The following is a 21,376-nucleotide window of genomic DNA, read 5'->3' as shown; positions in this document are numbered from 1 at the left end:
TAGAGGAATTGGGTGAGGGGTGGCTACGGATCCCTCTTCAGGACACAAAGGCCGCAGCCACACCCAAACTTATCTCCCCAGGGTAAGGGAGACCAGAATGAAGGGTAGGAATCCCAAGCTATGGTTCCTCTAGGCGTTATCTGTCCTCTGGTTTAGTTTCTCAAGGAGAAGATTCCTCGGTGTGCCCCAGAGAAATTCTGGGGTGCTCTGCGCCCCATGACATTGGGGAATTCAGGGTACCTTCTTCTTGAGAAGCTAAACCAAAGGACAGACACACCTAAAGACCAGGGACATAATCCTATTTGGCATGGCTGCTACTTGAGTGGCACCAAGGAGACAGAGACATAACTCCAGAAGTCCTCTCATTCAAGCCTTCATTCAAACTTTCCCCATCCACAAAGGAACTTTCCTTTGTCAGGTGGTGATCACTCCATCTGCCATCTATAAAAGTTTTCCTTTCTCCTGTTCAGGGAGATAGGTATCTCAGAGAACCAGTTTCTGGAACTATCTCCCCTTGAGACTCCTCTAAAGGTAGCCTTTCTCTAGCACTCAAATAAAATATTATTTTATTCTAATTGGATTTGTGTGCAAGAGGGTGTAATTCTTTAAAGAGGAATACCTAAGGATCCCCACACCAACCAATTTCCCTGTGATAGATAAATCATTTAATCTTTGTTCGTCAGGGGTTTTTTTGTGTGTGTGTGTTTTTTTTTTGGCGGAAAATAGGGGTTAAGTGACTTGCCCAGGGTCACACAACTAGTAAGTTTCAAGTATCTGAGACTGGATTTGAACTCAGGTCCTCCTGAATCCAGGGCCAGTGCTCTATCCACTGTGCCACCTAGCTGCCCCTATTTTGTTTTTATCTATAAAATTAGGGATATTTTTATTTCCTCTCCATCCACAATCATTTATTCCTGCTTTATAGAGTAATTCAATTCATTTCAACAATCGCTTATTAAATATATACCATGTGACTGGAACTTTGTTAAACTCTGGGGATACAAAGGCAGGGAAAACAATCCCTGCCTTCAAGGAGCTTACACTCTACTGGTCAAATTGTGATTTCTAACTGGAGGAAAGTTTAGGGGGCTTTCCAAGTTGGGAGTGGGGAAGAGTAAGTTTTGGTCAAGTTGATGGTGGGACAAGTAAGCTTGGGGGTCTTTCTTTTCCCAGAATTTAGGGATGCTGATTAATTGTAAACACCTACATGTATGAAACAATAGATGGCTTATACCATCTAGTTTCCCATGGATAATTTGCAGAAAAACAAGATGGAGGAGAATACATGTGGTAGCACAAGATGTAGTCGGTGTTCTTGAGATAGAATCTAATTGATTCTTTTGATTCCCATACCAAACCAACTCTTATTTTGTAACTAGACTAAACTCAATCTCATTTTCTGTAAATAAACATTTATTAACTACCTACCATATGCCAGGGACCATGGTAAGTACTGGGGATACAAAAAGAAGCAAAAGATAGTTCGTATCCACAGAGTTCATAATCTCTTTCACTCCAAAACACTCCAAAAAATTCTGATTTCTCCTAGGTTCTATATTAAGTAGTTGCTAATTATTTGATTTTTTAAAGACAATTTTTTTTTTCACAGTACGCACATGATAGCTCAGGAGTGATACATGTTATGTTGAATGGTTCAGAGTTATCTGGAGCCTATCCAGTAAAGGGGTAAGTGTAAAAGAACTAATATCAGATAATATATCAGAGCAGTATAAAAAAAGTTGAAGGAAAAGAAAAAAAAAGATTAACTGAACCGCTATGCAAACCTATCCAAATGCTTGTAAAGCAAAGCAAATCCAGATAGCATAAGATCAATGGAATAGTTCTGAGAGCAGGGGTGACCCCTGCTCCAGACTGACAAACAGTTCTGGAAACAGGAACTGGTAACTACTTGGCTAATATTCCACGCACAACAGTGGCATTTTTCATGCTGAAAAGTTTTAGGGAGTTTGGGTTATATGTATATGGGCTAGTGTGTACGAGGGGTGGGGGGCGGGGGGCAAAGGAGAGCAGCTGGTCACGGATTTAGAACAAGAAACTGATGTGGGGGGAAAGTTGCCCTTTTCTACTGTCTTGTTCCATTGACTCCTGAGGAGCTGGAGGTGATCACAGCCTGTCTATTCCTGGGCCAGTGGAGTGCAAGCTCTGGCAGGTCTGATGCAGGAAGTGCCTGCCCTAATAAAGTGACAGTTTCTGGAAGGGTTGAGGTTAACAAGCCCAGCTGGTTGATTTGGCAATAAATTAGAATGCTGGTACTTGCCACACCTGTAGGGCTCAAAATGTTATGGGCAGGTTATGGGAGTGTCCCCTCAACAGAAGTCTTCCTCTAATGTCTCACTGTGGTGCTGAGGTCCTTCCTTCCTGAAAATTATGCCAGGGGCATGTGAAAGCTGGCAGGCTGCAGCAAGCTCTAGAGGCTTTGAGTACTGTCCTGGCAACCAGCCTTGCTGAGCATGGAAAGGTTCATCCCCAAGTAGGTCAGCCCCTTGATGATGATTGGCCATGGCAACCCATGCAGCAAAGAAAAACATGGAATGGCCCGGAGCGCTCTTCAATGATTGTGGGAGAGGGTGTTAAAAACCACATCATTTTGAAATTGTCTATAAACATTTCATTTTATTAACCCCCCCCAATTCTGATAGAATGAAATAATCCATAATATAAGATATGAAATTTTATAAGTACCAATCTAAAATCATACAATTAGATTTCAAAAATCAGTAACTAGCGCCCGGAAATTGGTTGTGGGTGGAGGTCCTTAGGTATTCCTCTTTAAAGAATTAAAACCTCTTGCACACAAATCCAATTAGAATAAAATAATCTTTTATTTAAGTGCTAGACAAAGGAAATCTCAACAGAGGTCTCAAGGGGAGATAGTTCTAGAGACATGGTTCTCTGAGATACCTATCTTCCTGAACAGGAGAAAGATAAAAACTTTTATAGATGGCAGTATAAGATACTTAAAAAAAAAAAAGTGAACTTAGACCACTTTAATAAGTACAAGGGAGATGATAGGCCCACCTCTACTCTGCATTTGTTAGGCTACATCTAGAAAGTCTGTGTTGTGGTAGATAAATTTCAGCAATAGTTATCTATAACAGGAACTCAAAAAAGAAATATTTTTCTCATAACACTTTTATTTATTTATTTATTTGGTGGGACAATGAGGGTTAAGTGACTTGCCCAGGGTCACACATCTAGTAAGTGTCAAGTGTCTGAGGGCAGATTTGAACTCAGGTCCTCCTGAATCCAGGACCAGTGCTTTATCCACTGCGCCACCTAGCTGCCCCTTCTCTCATAACACTTTTTAAAATAATATTTATAATTCAAAGACTCCACGATTGTAGGTATTGTACAATTTAAATATGGAAAACAATCAATGTTCTTTAATTTTCTAAGTATGTTTAAGAATAATGTTGCTCATCATTGTTGAGATTTTCACAGATCCCATTAAAACCATGTTCAAAGCAGCTGACTTTAAATAATAAGCTTCAAGCCTTTGCTAAAACTATAGTACTTATTTTTCAATCAAAAGTACATGTCCGGGACAGCTAGGTGGCGCAGTGGATAAAGCACTGGCCCTGGATTCAGGAGGACCTGAGTTCAAATCTGCCGTCAGACACTTGACACTTACTAGCTGTGTGACCCTGGGCAAGTTACTTAACCCTCATTGCCCCACAAAAAAAAAACAAAACAAAACAAACATGGAATAGAACAGTTGTGGTTTTTTCCCCCAAAGTAACATATATTCATTTAACTTAAGAACTGAGAAAATAGTATGTAAGTGAATTGATAATTGAAATGAAAAAGATGCTTTGAGAGTTTAAGATTTTCTTTCTTCCATTGAGTTTTTTTGCAGATTATGAGATCCCCAACTTTCAAAAAGATAAAATCACACAATTTGAGATCTGGATTATGCATGAAATTGGAGGACCATATATGTAAGTTAAGACTTTATTTATTCAAAGAGAATAATTATTTAAAAACTAAGTGTACCGGGGCAGCTAGGTGGCACAGTGGATAGAGCACCGGCCCCTGAGTTCAAATCTAGCCTCAGACACTTAACACTTATTAGCTGTGTGACCCTGGGCAAGTCACTTAACCCCAATTGCCTCACCAAAAAACAAAACAAAACAAAAAAACTAAGTGTACCAAGCCAGTAAACAAGTTATTTGAAAGTATTTGTCAAAAAAAGCCAAAAACATTTTCTCTATGTAAATTGGCAAGTCACCCAGGTTTTTAGTCAAATGTTAGACATAAACACAAAGACCTTGGTTCATTGAGAAGGTACTGGGATAAAAATGGTGCAATGTAATCAAAAGAGCTCTGAAATTAGAATCTAAGAAGCTGGATTTGAATTCTGCTCTTCCACTTACTATATATCGGGTCTTGGGCAAATTGTTTTAGTAATATGGACTTCTTGCTAGCTATTCATTTGTTGGGTATCGTTACATGAGGGGAAGGGGCAGCATGTTCCCAAGAGAGCGTAGCCAGTGATCCAATAGGACCATCAATCCCATAGTCTCTGTGTGATCTTTCCCCTTCCATCTTCAAAGGTTGGGGAAGAAGGTTTGGCAGTGTTCTCCCTAGACCCTAGGATACCACTAAGATTGTTTTGCAGTCAAGGCCAGAGGAGAGATGCTTAGCTCTTGAAGAAGGTGACCTGGCTCAGGTGAGGGCCCAGGCATTAGGGAATTCCTCAGTATAGAGCTCCTGATTTCCCTCTTTAGAGGAATTCCTCTCATCTGGTTTGTTCCAGTGGGGTTTTGGGGGTTTTTTTGTTTGTTTTTAGTGAGGCAATTGGGGTTAAGTGACTTGCCCAGGGTCACACAGCTAGTAAGTGTTAAGTGTCTGAGGTCTGATTTGAACTTAGGTCCTCCTGACTCCAGGGCCGGTGCTCTATCCACTGCATCATCTGGCTGCCTCTAGTTGGGGGTTTTGTTGTTGTTCGGTTGGTTTCGGTCATGTCTGACTCTTTGTGGTATGGGGTTTTCTTGGCAGATATTGGAGTGCTTTGCCATTTCCTTCTCCAGCTCATTTTACAGATGAGGAAACAGAGGCAAACAGGGTTAAGTGACTTGCCCAGGGTCACACAGCTAGTATCTGAGGCTAGATTTGAACTCAGGAAAATGAGTGTTCCTGACTCCAGACTTGGCACTCTATCCACTGTGCCACCTAGCTGCTCCTGCAGTGGGTCATTAGACCATCTAGAGAGGGCAGGAGTTTATTTTCATCAAAATGTCTATGTGGTGGGGCAGCTAGATGGCGCAGTGGATAGAGCATCGGCCCTGGAGTCAGGAGTACCTGAGTTCAAATCTGGCCTCAGACACTTAACACTTTCTAGCTGTGTGACCCTGGGCAAGTCACTTAACCCCAATTGCCTCACTAAAACAAAAACAAAAAACCAAAAAAACCCAAAATGTCTATGTGGGACTTGCAGTAAGATGGAATTTGAGAGTCAGTTTTTTTTCCGCAGGCTACATTTCCTTTGACCTCTAAGGTTACTTTTAAATACTGAAAGGCAGAGAGAAAATGACTCCCCTAAATTCACAGCATGCAAGTTGTGTCCATTTCCTCCACACAGAGTAGCTGTTGCAAATAGGAAGCTCCTGGTAAATGGAAGATGTGGGCCACATCAGCTGGGAGGATGGGTCACCTAGTTTGTGCCCCATATCCTTGGCCCTCTCAGCGATCCATTAGACTCCTATCCTGTCCCACTCAGCTGAGTCTGACAGTGGACACTACTCTGGGAAGCCAAGATGTCTTAAGCTTTTGAAGCCGTTCTGGAAAATCGCCCCCAAGCTAGGAGTTGGGAGGAGTAAGAGCCTAGCTACCTAGAAGAGAGTTTTCAAATGGTAATGTTTTCACATTCAAGGTGACCACTTCTGGCCTAGCTAAGAAGGTGAGTGGGGATGTAAATCTGGAGCAGAAACTTCCAAAGGAACTACCTAAAATGTAGGTTCATCCAGTAATAGAGATGACTACACTATTATTACTCAGGTTTGTTGAGGCTTAAAGAGCTTTGCTGTGAGATTTGCATGTAAATGAGAACTTAATTTAAAAAAAATTTTTTTTTGAATTGAACAAACTCCAAATAAAATAGGCACTTCCATATTCACAGTAGAACAGATTAAGAAATTATATGGGGGGCAGGTAGGTGACGCAGTGGATAAAGCACCGGCCCTGGATTCAGGAGTACCTGAGTTCAAATCTGGCCTCAGACACTTGACACTTACTAGCTGTATGACCCTGGGCAAGTCACCTAACCCCCATTGCCCTGCAAATAAAAAATTAAAAAAAAAGAAATTATATACCTGAAATGACAGATCTCTATTCTGTAGAGCCTGCTTTTCAAGTATATAATAAATTCAAACTGTCGCTTTCCAAACCCGACAAAGCTTGTCTGCAATTCTTTTTAGTTTTCCTTCTGTCCTCTACATTAAAAAAAAGATACTTCAATGATGCTCTTTTTCTTTTCCTTTTTTCTCATACTATCCCTATCATCTCTCACTCTCTCACTCACACCCCCCTCCATGGAAGGGAGGGGAAGAAAAAAATGGGAATAATTTTGGAAGAGAATTGCCAAAAGAGGGGAATAGAGAAAACATGCAAAGGGCACTTAAACAGGAAAAGTTAGGGACTGTCAAGCTGAAATTTAATGAAAAACATTAATATAAAAGAATTAAGGTCTTTCATTGGGACAGAGGAGTTACAACTCGTGGTACCACATAGCAAGTGCTGGGGTTCCTGAAAAAGAACTGGGGACAGGGTTTATATGGGGTTCTAAAATAGAGAAAGCAACTTTTTGGAAGAGGTAACTTCTCAGTTTCACTGGATAGGTTCTTTTGCATAATAAGCTAAAGTTCCAGAAGAAATCTTGGGAATCTCAGGGAGGGGAAAATTAAGGGTTTTACAAAATAATCAAAAGCCAGAATGGGATTGCTGAGGTAGCCCCAGGCAACTCATTGGCCTGGGAACCAAACCTAGATGGAAATTAGTCAGTTCTCAGTCAGTCTGGGCCAACTGGAAGAAGCAAACCCTAAATGGTTTTTGTATTTAATCAGACTTTTTTTTTGGCAGGGCAATGAGTGTTAAGTGACTTGCCCAGGGTCACACAGCTAGTAAGTGTCAAGTGTCTGAGGTCATATTTGAACTCAGGTCCTTCTTAATCCAGGGCTGGTGCTTTATCCACTGCACCACCTAGCTGCCCGGTTTTTTTATCTGTAGCTAAAATGTGAGACAGACAGGTAGGGAAGAAAGTTCTCCTGGTATAGTAGAAAGAGCACTGACTCTTGAGTTAGAGGGTCTAGTGTCAAATCTTAGCTCTCATGCTTATTAGCTGTGTGACCTTGGGCAAGTCACTTAATTTCCCTTTGCCTCAGTTTCCCCATCTGTAAAATAGGAGGCTGGCTTATGATTCCCTTCTGACTCTATTCCTTTGATCACTTCAAATTTTGGTACCTACAGAGAAGCCCCTCTTGTCCTATTGAAGTTTCACCTCTGCCTTAGAGCAGGGCTTCTTAAAATTTCTCCACTCTCAACCTCGTTTCACCTGAGAAATGTTTATGTGACCCCAGGTATCTATGTATATAAAATAGGCATCCATAAACTTTTCCTGTTTTGTTTCGTTTTCCAGGGCCATGAGGGTTAAATGATTTGTCCAGGGTCACACAGCTAGTAAGTGTCAAGTGTCTGAGGCCAGATTTGAACTCAGGTCCTCCTGAATCCAGGGCTGGTATTTTACCCACTGCATCACCTAGCTGCCCCATAACGGTTTTTTTTTTTTTTTTTGGTGAGGCAATTGGGGTTAAGTGACTTGCCCAGGGTCACACAGCTAGTAAGTGTCTGAGGCTGGATTTGAACTCAGGTACTCCTGGATCCAGGGCCGGTGCTTATCCACTGCGCCATCTAGCTGCCCCCTGCCCCATAACGTTTAACTGTTGCCAAACATTCAATCACAAGACCCCATATGGGGTTGTGACCCACAGTTTAAGAAGATAGGCCTTAGAGCACCCCAAAAGGCATTTTCTGATGATAAGTTTGTAGCAGTGGTCACCTGTCCTCAATATACTGCCTATAAATTGATGGAGCCATGTTCTAATCTTGATTTAAGCTTAAAACCTTCTCCCCTTCTTAATTCAAATGCCTCTTGAAATCCTGCTTCTTTCAATGCCATTTTTGCTCCTAACTGGAAGACACACATTATTCATTCATTCATTTATTTATTTATTTTTGCTGGGCAATGAGGGTTAAGTGACTTGCCCAGGGTCACACAGCTAGTGTCAAGTGTCTAAGGCTGGATTTAAACTCAGGTTCTCCTGAATCCACTGTGCCACCTAGCTGCCTCTGACATGTATAATTTTTATAATTCTCTCTTTAGTATACTTTTACAGGAGAGAAAATTAATCTCTTATCCCACATAAATCCATCCAGGTTCAAGGGATAACAATTTTAGAACTAGGAGTAATCTTAGAATTTTAATGCATTCCTCTCATTCTCTAGAAAGGGAAACCAAGACCCCTAGAGTTGAAATGAGTTGTCCAAGGTCATATAGTGTAATGATTGGAATGATGCCACCTACTGGAGACTTGCTGTGGGAAAGCTCCGCCATGAGGAAAATGCCTCAGAGACATTGTGGCTTTTCCTTGGCGTCAGGAAATGACATTTGCTCATGGGTGCTGTCTATCAAGACTACCAGCCAATCAACTTGAGGAGCCTCCTATGGTCTGGGAGGAGACAGGAAGGAGGAAAGGGAGCCTGCGCAGAGAGCTCTCACGTTTTTTTGGGTTCCTGACTTGATGGTGGTGGCAGCGGCAGAGGACTTCATAGGAAATTTGAGGAAAGATAGGAATGCCAGGCTGTTGGAATTCTGTTCTCAATATTTTTCTATTTTTCAATAAACCCTTTAAAACCTAAACTTATCAGTGATTTTAGTCAGTTTCCCCCAAAACTGGGGGAACAGATTAGAATCCACATTTAGAATCTTAAATTATACAGTTGGTAATAAGTAGTAGAATGAGGATTCCAACCCAGATTTTCCTTCCAATCCAATCCTTTTTCCACTGCAGCACAGAGTGGAAAGCCTCATGCCACGTTGATTTTTACCTCTTGCTCTCTTCCATACTACATGGTGAGATAATAAATTTCCCTACAAGGAATTCATTTGCCTGTTCAGCACATTTATTATTTCCTTACATCTGTTTTTTCTTAAATCTTATTTTGGACTCTCAATGTTCAGGTGGCAAGAATCATCTGTTCAACTCACTTCTAGGCAACTCTCAGCATAAAACGAATTTATTGTTAGTTTGACAAGTAATAATACCTGTCAACAAAATGTACAAAAGCAGATATCATAATGTGAAGTTTAAAACACAGCCTCTGAGAACAACACTCCCACTCAGGGCTGGGCAGGTGTGGTATTGATTTAATCAGCTTTAAGTAGGTTCTCAGTCTATTAGTCAGTTTCACCCAATTCAATCAATTCCAAATCAGTCTTTAGGTGGGGCCCCTGGGCACCTGCCAAATCCCATTATTTTCTTACAATAAATAACTGCTCTTGATGGTGGTGACTCATTTAATCGATTGGGTTGGCCCAAAATCAGTGAAGGAAGGATCACAGTATAGAGGAAAGAGTACTGGATTGAGAATCAGAAGTCCTTCAAGGAATGTACATTTAGGAGTGGTGGGTCAAGAACCTGTTTTGTAGAAGCCCTTCCCAAATACATAACACTCTGCTAGGTCCTGGAGGGAGAAACATTTCTGAACTCAGTGCTCACAATCTTACTGGGGATTGGGAAAGAGCTGCAGTGGCTCTTTCATTATCTACCACATCAGTGACTCCACCTCAGTCTGTCCTCCTTCCAAAATCACCTGAATTGAGAGAAAGAATTCTTCCCTAAAGGATAACATCATAGATCCCCAGGACCTGCTACAATTTTGATTGCTCTTAGTTCCCTCCAGTGATGCGCTGGGACAATCAATCATCTCTACAGGAAGATCTTCCAACAATCATCATGAGTTACAAATCTACAAGAAACATGTAGGTTTTAATAGAAGCACATTTTTCATGTTCTTTTCACATCCCTACTACGGCATAAGGGAAATCCTAATGGTAACTTTGGGTCCATGAATTTTGTTTTTGTTTTTTGTTTTGAGGCAGTTGGGGTTAAGTGACTTGCCCAGGGTCACACAACTAGTAAGTGTTGTGTCTGAGGCTGGATTTGAACCCAGGTCCTCCTGACTCCAGGGCCAGTGCTCTATCCACTGTGCCACCAAGCGGCCCCTGAGTCCATGAATTTTAAAAAATATATACTTTGAAAATTATATTTCTTTGTAATCCTATGTATTTTTTTTTTGTCTTTTTTTGGCTGGGCAATGAGGGTTGAGTGACTTGCCCAGGGTCACACAGCTAGTAAGTGTCAAGTGTCTGAGGCCGGATTTGAACTCAGGTCCTCCTGAATTTAGAGCCAGTGCTTTATCCCCTGCACCACCTAGCTGCCCCCTAATCCTATGTATTTTTACTGTATATACTTTAGATATTGAAGTATTTTTTGTTTGTTTCTTTTTTTGTGGGGCAACGAGGGTTAAGTGACTTGCCCAAGGTCACACACTTAGTATGTATCATGTCTGAGGTCAGATTTGAACTCAGGTCCTCCCAAATCCAGAGCCAGTGCTTTATCCACTGCACCATCTAGCTGCCCCCTACTGTATATACTTTAAAACATTTTGAGAAGAGTCCATAGATTTCACCAGACTACCAAAGAGGGGGCCCATGACAAAAACTAGTATAGCCAATTTCCTATCAGCCAGAGTGGGGTCACCACTGATCACTACGGTTTGTGGCATTGAATCTTCCCAAGATAGCTGTATAATCAAGTTGGCCCAATAGTCAGAAAAAGGTACTTAATAACTGAAATTTTATTTTACAGAGAATTCTGTGGGGAAGGAAGTGTGAAAATACTGGAAAACAGACTGAAAAGCATGGCATTTAAATATGAATGTATTAATGATTACAGGTAAATGGAATCTGCTTGGTAGACATTTACAGAGATGTTCATTTCCTATCCAAGGTTGTATTAGCTAATTGATAAGGTAATATTGCTAATTGCTAAGGTAATGTTGCCTGATGGTTTTGTTACTGGGTGTGGAAGACAGTATTCCATAGTCCAAGAATTTCTGCTAATGAAGGGGATATTTCTGTCAGGGCCCCTCCCTCTCTCCTACCCCATCAACCTACCCTCCCATCTTATTCCACGTCCCTCCCCCTCAACATTGCTTATAGTTCCCAGTGCAAGATATCTAACTATCAGAATTACATTATTAATAAGAGAGGATGGAATTGGATGAAGCAACATGTCAGAAAGTCAGAAAGTCAGGAAGACCTGAATTTGAATTCTTCCTCAGATACTTATTAGCTGTGTGATCCTAAGCAAGGCACTTTACTTCTTGAGTTCCTTGTGCATAAAATGGTGGTTATAATAGCATGTCACAGGCTTGTTTATTATTATTTTATTGCCACAGAGCTTTCTCTGAGTAAGCCAGCCCTTTCCCCTTTGCTAAACCATTTCACTGAGTACTCTACAGTTTTATATTAATCATTTAAGTGTATTAGATCTGTCCCCTTATATAGGTGAAGAGCAAGCGTGTTTTACAAGATCTTCTTTGTATTCCCACAACACATAGTACAGTACACAGCAGGCTCATTATAATAAAATGGGATCACGGGGCATTTATATTATGAAAGAGACTTTGATGGTATTTAGTTGTTTTCAATTGTATCTACTCTTTGTGTCCCCTTTTGGGGTTTTCTTGGAGAAGATTCTGGAGTGGTTTGCCATTTCCTTCTCCACCTCACTTTACAGATGAGGAAACTGAGGCAAACAGGGTTAAGTGACTTGTCCAGCATAACCCAATGTCTGGAGATGGATTCGAACTAAGTTCCTCTTGACTCCTGGCCTGGTGCTCTATTTACTTCACTACCTACTTGCCCTAGGAAGAGACCTTAAAGATCATCTAATCCAAGGGACCATGAACTTTTTTAAAAAATTGATAATTACATTTCAATATAATTTATTTCTTTGTAATCCTATGCATTTTACTGTGTAATTTAAAAAGTATAATTTTCTGAGAAGGGTCTGTGGATTTCACCAGAGTGCCAAAGGAGCCCATGACCAAAAATAGTGTAGCATCCCTTGATTTACTCCAATTCCATTGTTTTACAGAAGAGAAAGCTGAGGTCCAGAAAGAGGAAGTCACTGGCCCAAAGTCACATGGGTGACCTAAGCTTCTGATTATAATTCCAACACTCTTTTATCGTACTACCAACTCTTTGGAAGTTAACTCTTGTTTTTGTTTTGTTTTGGTTTTGCAGGCAAATGGAGGTTAAGTGACTTGCCCAGGATCACACAGCTAGTAAGTGTTAAGTGTCTGAGGCCGTATTTGAACTCAGGTACTCCTGAATCTAGGGCCAGTGCTTTAAACCACTGCGCCATCTAGCTGCCCCCTGGAAGTTAACTCTTTAGGACAATATGTGGATTGACAGAAGGGAAGTAACCAATAAAAGTGCTGTTTTTGGCATTTTGGAAGACCTTGATTCTAATCCTGCTACAGACACTTGGTAGCTGTGTGACCCTGAGCAAGTCTCTTACCCTGCCTACAATTCAGGTTTCCCCTTCTGTAAAGTGGGGAACTTCACAGAGATCCTCCTTGCAAGGATCAAAAAAGATAATGTAGGGGGCAGCTAGGTGGTGCAGTGGTTAAAGCACCGGCCCTGGATTTAGGAGGACCTAAGTTCAAATCCGGCCTTAGACACTTGACACTTACTAGCTGTGTGACCCTGGGCAAGTCACTTAAACCTCATTCCCCGACCAAAAAAAAAAAAAGATAATGTATCGACTGTTAGGCAGTGCCAAAGACCAAACTGTGATGCTTGTACCCCACCACCCTTCCCACGTCTTTCTCAGGGGATGATCATGAGATCAACATTAGCTTTGCTACTATGAAGGGTGCAACAGGCTACTTCCCTATGGCTGCCCTCAGTGTTCTTGCACTTCTGAGTTGTAAGGTGAATCAGGCTAAAGCTCCTTTTGCATTGTCACCTTTCCTTGCACTCTCATACCTAGCCATGTCTCCATCCCATTTTTCCATTGTACCCTCTGGAATCCTTGTTCTATTTTCAAGAAGCTGCTTCTCATATTAGATTTGTGCCCTTGATTCAGAAATTATTTTGAATGTGCTTTTATGTAACTATATTTGTAATGATTATAATGGCCACCATTTACATAGGGCTTGAATGTTTACTAAGGGTTTGACATATTTTAAATCATTTTTATCTTCACAGCAACTCTGTAAATACAAGTGCTATTGTTATTCTCCATTTTACAGATGAGGAAACTGAGACAAGTAGTGGTTAAGTGACTTGCCCAGGGTCCCATAGCTAGTAAGTGTCTGAGGCAGGATTTGAACTCAGATCTTCCTGAATCTTCCAAGTCACATTTCCTATCCACTGGGTCACCTGTTGCTTTCACTCCTTGAGGGTAAAGACTATTTCATTTTGTCTTTATATCCACAGTGCCTGGCACAAAGTACCCACTTAACAAATGCTTGTTGTTAAAGTGTTTTGCAAACTTAAAAAAAAATGAGATATGTTAGCTAATTAACTCTTTTAAGCTGCTTTCCCCCTTTAAACTGCACTCTGTAAGCCTTAACATGCTGTAGAAACTCTAGCTGTTACTATCATTTCCCTCTAAAGCCTTAGTGATGAAAAACAAAGCAGCAACAAACGACAAACATATTCATTTTAAGGACAAGTTATTTTTTCCCTTAACTTGATAGACTAAAATAAGTGACATCCTTAAAAAACAAAACAAAAAAAACCCCAAACCCAGAATAAAGAAACCTACATCATACCCTACAAAGGCTCTATGAGTCTTCTCTCAGGGAGAAGAGGACCCTGAAAATCCAGTGTCTGGTCCCAGGAATTAAAGAGTAGAAATGGTTCGAATGTAGTAATCCAGACTCAGATGGATACTCTCCTCCTCCCTTGGGGGTAACTGTGGAATCCCACATTTTATCATGGACATTGTCAGTTTGGAACACATCCAGAGAAGAGTTAAGGATTATTTTAGAATGGCCGGGGATTGGGCAGCTAGGTGGCGCAGTGGATAGAGCACTGGCCTTGGAGTCAGGAGTACCTGAGTTCAAATCCAGCCTCAGACACTTAACACTTACTAGCTGTGTGACCCTGGGCAAGTCACTTAACCCCAATTGCCTCACTAAAAAAAAAAAAAAAAAAAATGGCCGGGGGTCTTGAAACCACATCATAGGGGAACTCCTGGCCATGTTTAGCCCAGAGAAGATAAGATAGGAAGGGTGTGTGTGTGTGTGTGTGTGTGTGTGTGTGTGTGTGTGTGTGTGTGTGTGTGTGTGTGTGTGTGTGTGTATATATATATATATATATATATATATATGATAGGTACCCTTAAATATATGAAGTGTTTTCATAGGAAAGAAGGATATGATTTATTCATCATAGTTTCAAAGGGCAGAACTAAGATGTATGAGTGAGCTGGTAAATGTTTAACTGGCTGCCCCTTCCCCCAAATGTATGAATGGCAGGCTTTAAAGTTTAATTTGCATTTTAAAATTTTCTCCATTGCTTTCTTGCGTCTAGACAGCCAACAAAACAATAAATCAACCCCCAGTTTGTAGCGAGTTGATGATTTCTGAGGTATAAATATGCACCTTGAAAATTCAACAGTGAGGAAGAGCTGGTCCCCACACATATCCAGACAGTGAGTGGAAGTTACAGGGATCTTTCTAATTAATGGGTGGAGCTGTCTGAAGAGGTAATGGTCAAATGGTCAGTCTGGCTGGTGCCTGGAAGTATTCATGCAAAAACTGGTACACTCAGCATGACTAGACAGAATTCACACTTCAGGCAGTGGGTGGTTCCTGGGGATCTCCAAGTCACAAGCCAGTTCTAAAGTTGTGTGTGATTCTCTGAGGCCCTCAGGTGGTCAGTTGTGAGAAACTGTGAGAGCACAGAAAAGACTTAACATCTGGGAAGGAAGGGTGTCTGCTGCAGCCAAGAGGAGGTTACACTCAAGACAGAAAGAGAAACTTAATTAAAAAAAACCCCACACATTATTTAAAACATTCATTCTGTAAAATTTTGATTTCCAAATTCTCTCTGCCTCCCCCCACCCCACCCATTGAGAAAGCAAGCAAGATGATATCGATTATACAAGTGAAATCATGCAAAGCATATGGTCATGTTAGTCTTGTTGCAAAAAAAGAAAAAGAAAAAGAAAAAAGAAAGAAAAGAAAAATAAAGAAAGTGAGAAAATTATGCTTCAGTTTGCACTCAGAATTCATCAGTTTTCTCCCTAGAGTTGGAGAGCATTTTTCATCCAGTCCTTTGGAATTGTCTCAGACCATTGAAATAGAAACTTTAAATAAAATCAGAATAATTTCTTCTTACAGACCCGTGAAGCTCCTACAGTGCGTGGACCATACGGCCGACTCTGACTGTGTCTCTACTTCGTAAGTAATCATCTGACCCTAAACAGTGCCACACCTACCTATGAAAGCTGTAATTTAGGGTTTATACAGTACTTTTGCATGGTAAAGCAGGAAGAGCACTGAAACCTGGGCATGCATTTCACCTCTGATATTTACTACAAGTGGGATGATGGCAAGTTATTTCGACTCTCAGAGCCTAGGTGTCTTTGATTGTAAAATGGGAACAATAATATTGTAAATATATATGCATATCTATATACATATATACACATACGTGTGTGTATGTGCATATATTTGTTGTTGTTCAGTTGTGACCAATTCTTTGTGACCCTTTTTGGGTTTTTCTTGGTGAAAATACTGGAGTGGTTTGCCATTTCCTTCTCTAGCTCATTTTTTAAAAAATTCATTTTTTAATTTATTTTTTTCTTTTTCAGTGAGGCAATTGGAGTTAAATGACTTGCCCAGGGTCACACAGCTAGTAAGTGTTAAGTGTCTGAGGCTGGATTTGAACTCAGGTACTCCTGACTCCAAGGCCAGTGCTCTATCCACTGCGCCATCTAGCTGCCCCTCTAGCTCATTTTTAAAAAAATTCATTTTTTAATTTATTTTTTTCTTTTTCAGTGAGGCAATTGGAGTAAAATGACTTGCCCAGGGTCACACAGCTAGTAAGTGTCAAATGTCTGAGGCCAGATTTGAACTCAGGTCCTCCTGACTCCAAGGCTGGTGCTCTATCCACTGCGCCATCTAGCTGCCCCCTCTAGCTCACTTTTTAAAAAATTCATTTTTTAATTTATTTTTTTCTTTTTCAGTGAGGCAATTGGAGTTAAATGACTTGCCCAGGGTCACACAGCTAGTAAGTGTTAAGTGTCTGAGGCTGGATTTGAACTCAGGTCCTCCTGACTCCAAGGCTGGTGCTCTATCCACTGCACCACCTAGCTAGCTATTTTGTTACTATTGTTCAGTTGTTTCAGTTGTGTCTGACTCTTTGTGACCTTATTTGGGGTTTTCTTGGCAAAGAAAAAAAAAAACCCCAACCTACATATACACACATACACATACAAAATACATAATACACATGTTACATGTGCACATATACATATGCATATATACAGATGTGCTTAGATATAAGGTGCTTTGAAAGCCTTAAAGTGATATATAAACTACAGCTATTGTGCATTTTTTCATAACTGAATCAAGACTTGGATCCATTTCTTTACATTTCCTTACAAATAGTCACAACCACCACCACAAACCATGAGCATGGCCCTCTGGACCTAGAACTGGATTTGGGATGTGGAGACTTGAGTGGCAACTTTGCTACTCTGCAGCTCTGTGAGTCTCTGGGCAAGTCAATTTCTCTGGGTCTCAGTTTCCATATCTGTCAAATGAGGCGGCTGGACCAGAAGATCCCCAAGGTGCCTTCAGGGTCCAATCCTCTGACCATATATGAGGTTTTAGATGACATAACCTCCTCAGGCTAGTGAAGGAAGTGGAGGAACAAAGATCCAAACAGCTTTAGATACGCCCTGTGGCATATTCACTAGAGAATCAAGGCCACCATGGCCAAGTGGCAAGTCATTTTCCTTTTTCTTTTCTTTTTTTTTTTTAGTGAGGTAATTGGGGTTAAGTGACTTGCCCAGGGTCACACAGCTAGTAAGTGTTAAGTGTCTGAGGCCGGATTTGAACTCAGGTCCTCCTGACTCCACAGCCGGTGCTTTAACCACTGCACCGCCTAGCTACCCTGGCAAGTCATTTTCTATCTTCGGCCTTCAGATTCCTCATCTATAAAACTGGGGTTGGATTAGATGACCCCTGAGGTTTCTTTCAGTTCTAAATCTATGATCCTGTCACATGATACATGAAAATCTTAAAATTAACAACATGTACTCGATTTACTAAGAGGAGTTCATTTCACGAAAGAATTAGCCACTTCATAAAAAGAATCTCCAAAATTTATTTTAAAATGGGCAATGTTTTTTTAAAAATCAATTTCCACAACATATATGTGGTATAAAGCAAAGTAATCTTGTGCAAGTATTTGCCACTTAAATGAGAAACTCTAGTAGGTAGATGGAGAAAAGTTAAAAGTTGATGGTGGATTCTGTCTTGTTTCCTGTCGCTGAGGCACCAGGCATTCACAGAGACAGAGCCCGACCAACTCAGAAGCATTTAACTGGCAGTATTAGATTCCTCTGCTAATAGATTTCTATTACTATTTATTTCATCTTGTGCTTTAAAAGTTCCAAGGTTCAAGGCTGTCCCTTTAAACAGAGTCCCTGTTGGCCAACCTCTCCCTGCAATTGGGAATAGAGGCAACATGAACTTTTTTCCAATGCTTTCTGACCTGATTGGTTCTTTCCTTTTCTATTTTCAGAGCAGCAGAGTCAATACAACAAAGATTCCCATCTCTTTTTGGAGGAAAATGGGATCTGGGCCTTGTATTTTTTCTTGTCTTGGCACTGGCTTCAGGAATTCAACTTTAACTTCTTCATGAGATAAGGGATTTTCTGAGAGTGATCCACTCTGTGTGTGTGTGTGTGTGTGTGTGTGTGTGTGTGTTTTGGTGAGGCACTTGGGGTTAAGTGACTTGCCCAGGGTCACACAGCTAGTAAGTGTCAAGCATCTGAAGCTGGATTTGAACTCAGGTACTCCTGACTCCAGGGCCGGTGCTCTATCCACTGTACCACCTAGCTGCCCGAGTGATCCATTCTTTTTTTTTTTTTAGCAACTCTTTGTGGTGGCTAAGAAGAGTGATCCACTTTTTTTTTTTTGCTGGGCAAAGGGGGTTAAGTGACTTGCCCAGGGTCACACAGCTAGTAAGTGTCAAGTGTCTGAGGCCGAATTTGAATTCAGGTACTCCTGAGTCCAGGGCTGGTGCTTTATCCACTGCACCACCTAGCTGCCCCAAGTGATCCACTCTTAAAAGAAGACTTGAGGCCTGGATTGGCCCCCTGCCCAAAACCGTTGATTTCCTGGGAGTGACCATAGCCTGTAGCTTTGTATTATCCCTCCCCCATCCAATGGTCTACCCTCTACAGAGGTTTTAGCTGCCTAAAATAAAATAGAGACATTTCCAAATGAATATTCTATGTTTTTAAAAAAAGTTTATTTTTTCAGATGAACTTTGTTATTTTTCTAGCCCTATAAATCAGTCTTGTGGTAATTTGGTTGGTGTAAAGTTGCTATCTAGCTATACTGTCTAAGAATCTAATAAGTAGTCGCCAATAAATTAAAAGCTTTAGCAAGAGTTTAGACTTTTAAGTATTTATTAAAGAGCATTAGGATCTAATGATCAGTGAGAAAGGTAAAAATCTAACTATTTCTAAGAGACCCCATCATCCGACCTGCCACAGAAGGTCAGGAACAAAAAAGGATCCAATGCTTCCTTCTTCTTCCCAGAAGCCTCTTGTCTCAACCGGAAACATCAAACATCACTTCCCGACGCCAAAGAACTGACCTCCCAAGCCACATGGCTTGCCCTCCTCCTCATGGCGGAGCTTTCCTATAGTAACTCTCCAGCAGGTGGCGTCACTCCAATTGTTACAGTGGTATGGCACTGAAAAAGTAAATTACCTTGGGGAGTATTGTAATTTTTATGATATTGGCTTGGCCTACCTATAAGCAATTAATAGTTATATCTCCAGTTGTTGAGATCTGCCTATTTGTGTAAAGAGTATTGTTGTGTTTATATACTTCTTCTTCTTCTTCTTCTTTTGCAGGGCAATGAAGGTTAAATGACTTGCCCAGGGTCATACAGCTAGTAAGTGTCAAGTGTCTGAGGCCAGATTTAAACTCAGGTCCTCCTGAATCCAGGGCCAGTGCTTTATCCACTGCCCCACCTAGCTGTCCTGAAATGATTATAATTTAGTAAATTCTTATACTTAAATTTGAAAAAGATATGGATTGAGGATGAAAGTTAGGGTAGGTAACCCAGAATGACCTGAGGCTGGTGGGAAAAGTTAAGGATAACAAAAAATGTGGTTTTGGGGTGGGGGGAGGGAAGGAATATCAAAGGAAGTACAGAATTACTGTTTAGGTACTAGGAAACCCACTGTGATTCAAGAGAATTGGAGGCAGGTACTCACCCTTCCATGGAGAAGGCTGACCTAACTTCTGAAGCTAACCCTTCTATCATCCTCACTCCTTTGGAAGGGATTTGTGGGTAGAAGAACCAGGAAGAAATGGCAAATGCGGGGATGGGAAAAGGTAATTGAAGGTAATTGTACAGATGACATGCTAAGTTGGAGGTGTTAAGGGCTAAAATTCTTGCTAGTCTGTCTAAAATATCTAATGAGTGGTCGCCAATCAATTACAAGCTTTAGCAAGAGTTAGACTTTTAAGCATTTATTAAGGAGAATAAGAATTTGGTAAAGAGAGAGAGAAAGGCCTAGATTCCTATCTATTAAAGGGAGAGCACATTTCTAGCTCCCTTCTCCGCCAGCGTCCTCAGGAAAGAGACCCAGAGTCAGCGCCAGTCTCTTCCTTCCTCCTCCCACTAGTCTGCGTCACTTCCTCCCCGCCAAAGAAAAGACTCCTGGTCTTGCCCTCAAAGACCTTCGCTTCATGGGCAGAACTCTTCTACAGTAAGTATCCAGCAGGTGGCGTTATTCCAATCGTTACAGTCCCCCCTGTTGTTCCTCAAGAAACAAAATGTTTCCTTGACGGAACAGTAAAAACAATATAATAACTATTGCTAACTAATAATATGTGAACAACAATATAGAAAAGGAAGAGAGGAAAGTTTTGTCCAGAGGGGCGATTTTTTGTCCTCATGAACCGACGCTTTGACATTAGTCTTGCAAAGGAGGGCCTCTGCAGAGAATACATGTTACAGATGGTGTATATTATAACAGAAAGAGAAAAAACCAATAACAACAACAAATCAAAACTGTTCATTTAAAATCTCTGAAAGTCTTTTCTCAGATGTCCTCTAGGTGTAGTCGTGGAATGGAAGTCTTTTCAGGGGTTGATGTGTGGATGCTGGTAATCAGCCAGGAAAATTTCCTACAAAATCGAGCTTAACACAACTTTAAAATAGCTTTGTCAATAATCAAATCAAACAATGAAAGTTCTCAAAAACATGTCTAAGGGAATTCAGAATCTTAGTTGTTACACATGAAACATATAATAAAACAAAAATTGAACCATTCTTTACAATTATATTATTATTATAGTCCCCCTTTATGGAGGGTAATTGAGAAGACAATTGCTGCGATATTAATTTTTAAAAATAATTTTTGTCTTTGTTTCATCACTTTTTGCATCATCTGCCTAATTATCCTCATGCCATTATGAGAAATTAGAAAATCTAATATAATTGGTAACAGGTGTCAAGGCCAAATTCAACACTGTATTTATCATGACACCTGAGATAATTATGGGGGTTACCATAAAAGAACAGAGAAATGATGGGATATGAGCATTCCCACACTTGAGCAATATATACTGCCCATACAGTATGCCAGGCTTAAAATAGGTGGATGGAATATACGTCCATGCCACCGAACATATTGGAGGAAACTGAGTCAGACTTAATCAGATCCATGGGATTAAGATGTCCATGGCATCAGGCATATAGGAGGGAGCATAGAAGCCAGGTGTAGAAGTGAGATGGGTGGGATGAATACTTCCAGCCATCTGTACAATATTGTGGGGAAAAATAAAATAAAATATTAAACCAAGAGAATCCAACCTCAACATTTGTCAAAAGCCGTTCTCTCGGCCATACCTTGACTTCATGCATGTCTCCCCTCATGTGACAGTTCAGTGTCTGCTCTTGCATGTATTCCTCTTGTGATTGGATGGCACCTTGGCCAACTGGCATCTGATAACTCAG

At 40.8% G+C, this 21,376-nt stretch overlaps 1 protein-coding gene across 2 annotated transcripts in view; it reads left to right on the top strand.

Annotated features, from left to right (window-relative positions):
• BST1 (bone marrow stromal cell antigen 1) overlaps positions 1–18,179 on the top strand; it is a 36,459-nt gene extending 18,280 nt beyond the window's left edge. The window contains exons 5-9 of one of the 2 annotated variants that reach the window (XM_043972758.1): positions 1,610–1,686; positions 3,867–3,959; positions 10,947–11,033; positions 15,502–15,561; positions 17,915–18,179. In XM_043972758.1, the coding sequence (XP_043828693.1) occupies positions 1,610–1,686; positions 3,867–3,959; positions 10,947–11,033; positions 15,502–15,561; positions 17,915–18,023 (426 nt within the window). In that variant the 3' untranslated portion in view covers positions 18,024–18,179. The remainder of the gene's footprint in view (positions 1–1,609; positions 1,687–3,866; positions 3,960–10,946; positions 11,034–15,501; positions 15,562–17,914) is intronic. The other variant, XM_043972759.1, reaches the window with a different exon arrangement.
• The last annotated feature ends 3,197 nt before the right edge of the window (positions 18,180–21,376 follow it).

This window comes from Dromiciops gliroides, chromosome 6 (assembly GCF_019393635.1).
Source record: "Dromiciops gliroides isolate mDroGli1 chromosome 6, mDroGli1.pri, whole genome shotgun sequence".
NCBI classification, from domain to species: domain Eukaryota; kingdom Metazoa; phylum Chordata; class Mammalia; order Microbiotheria; family Microbiotheriidae; genus Dromiciops; species Dromiciops gliroides.
The sequence above is the reverse complement of the archived record's forward strand: the minus strand, read 5'-3'. Positions and strand labels throughout refer to the sequence as shown.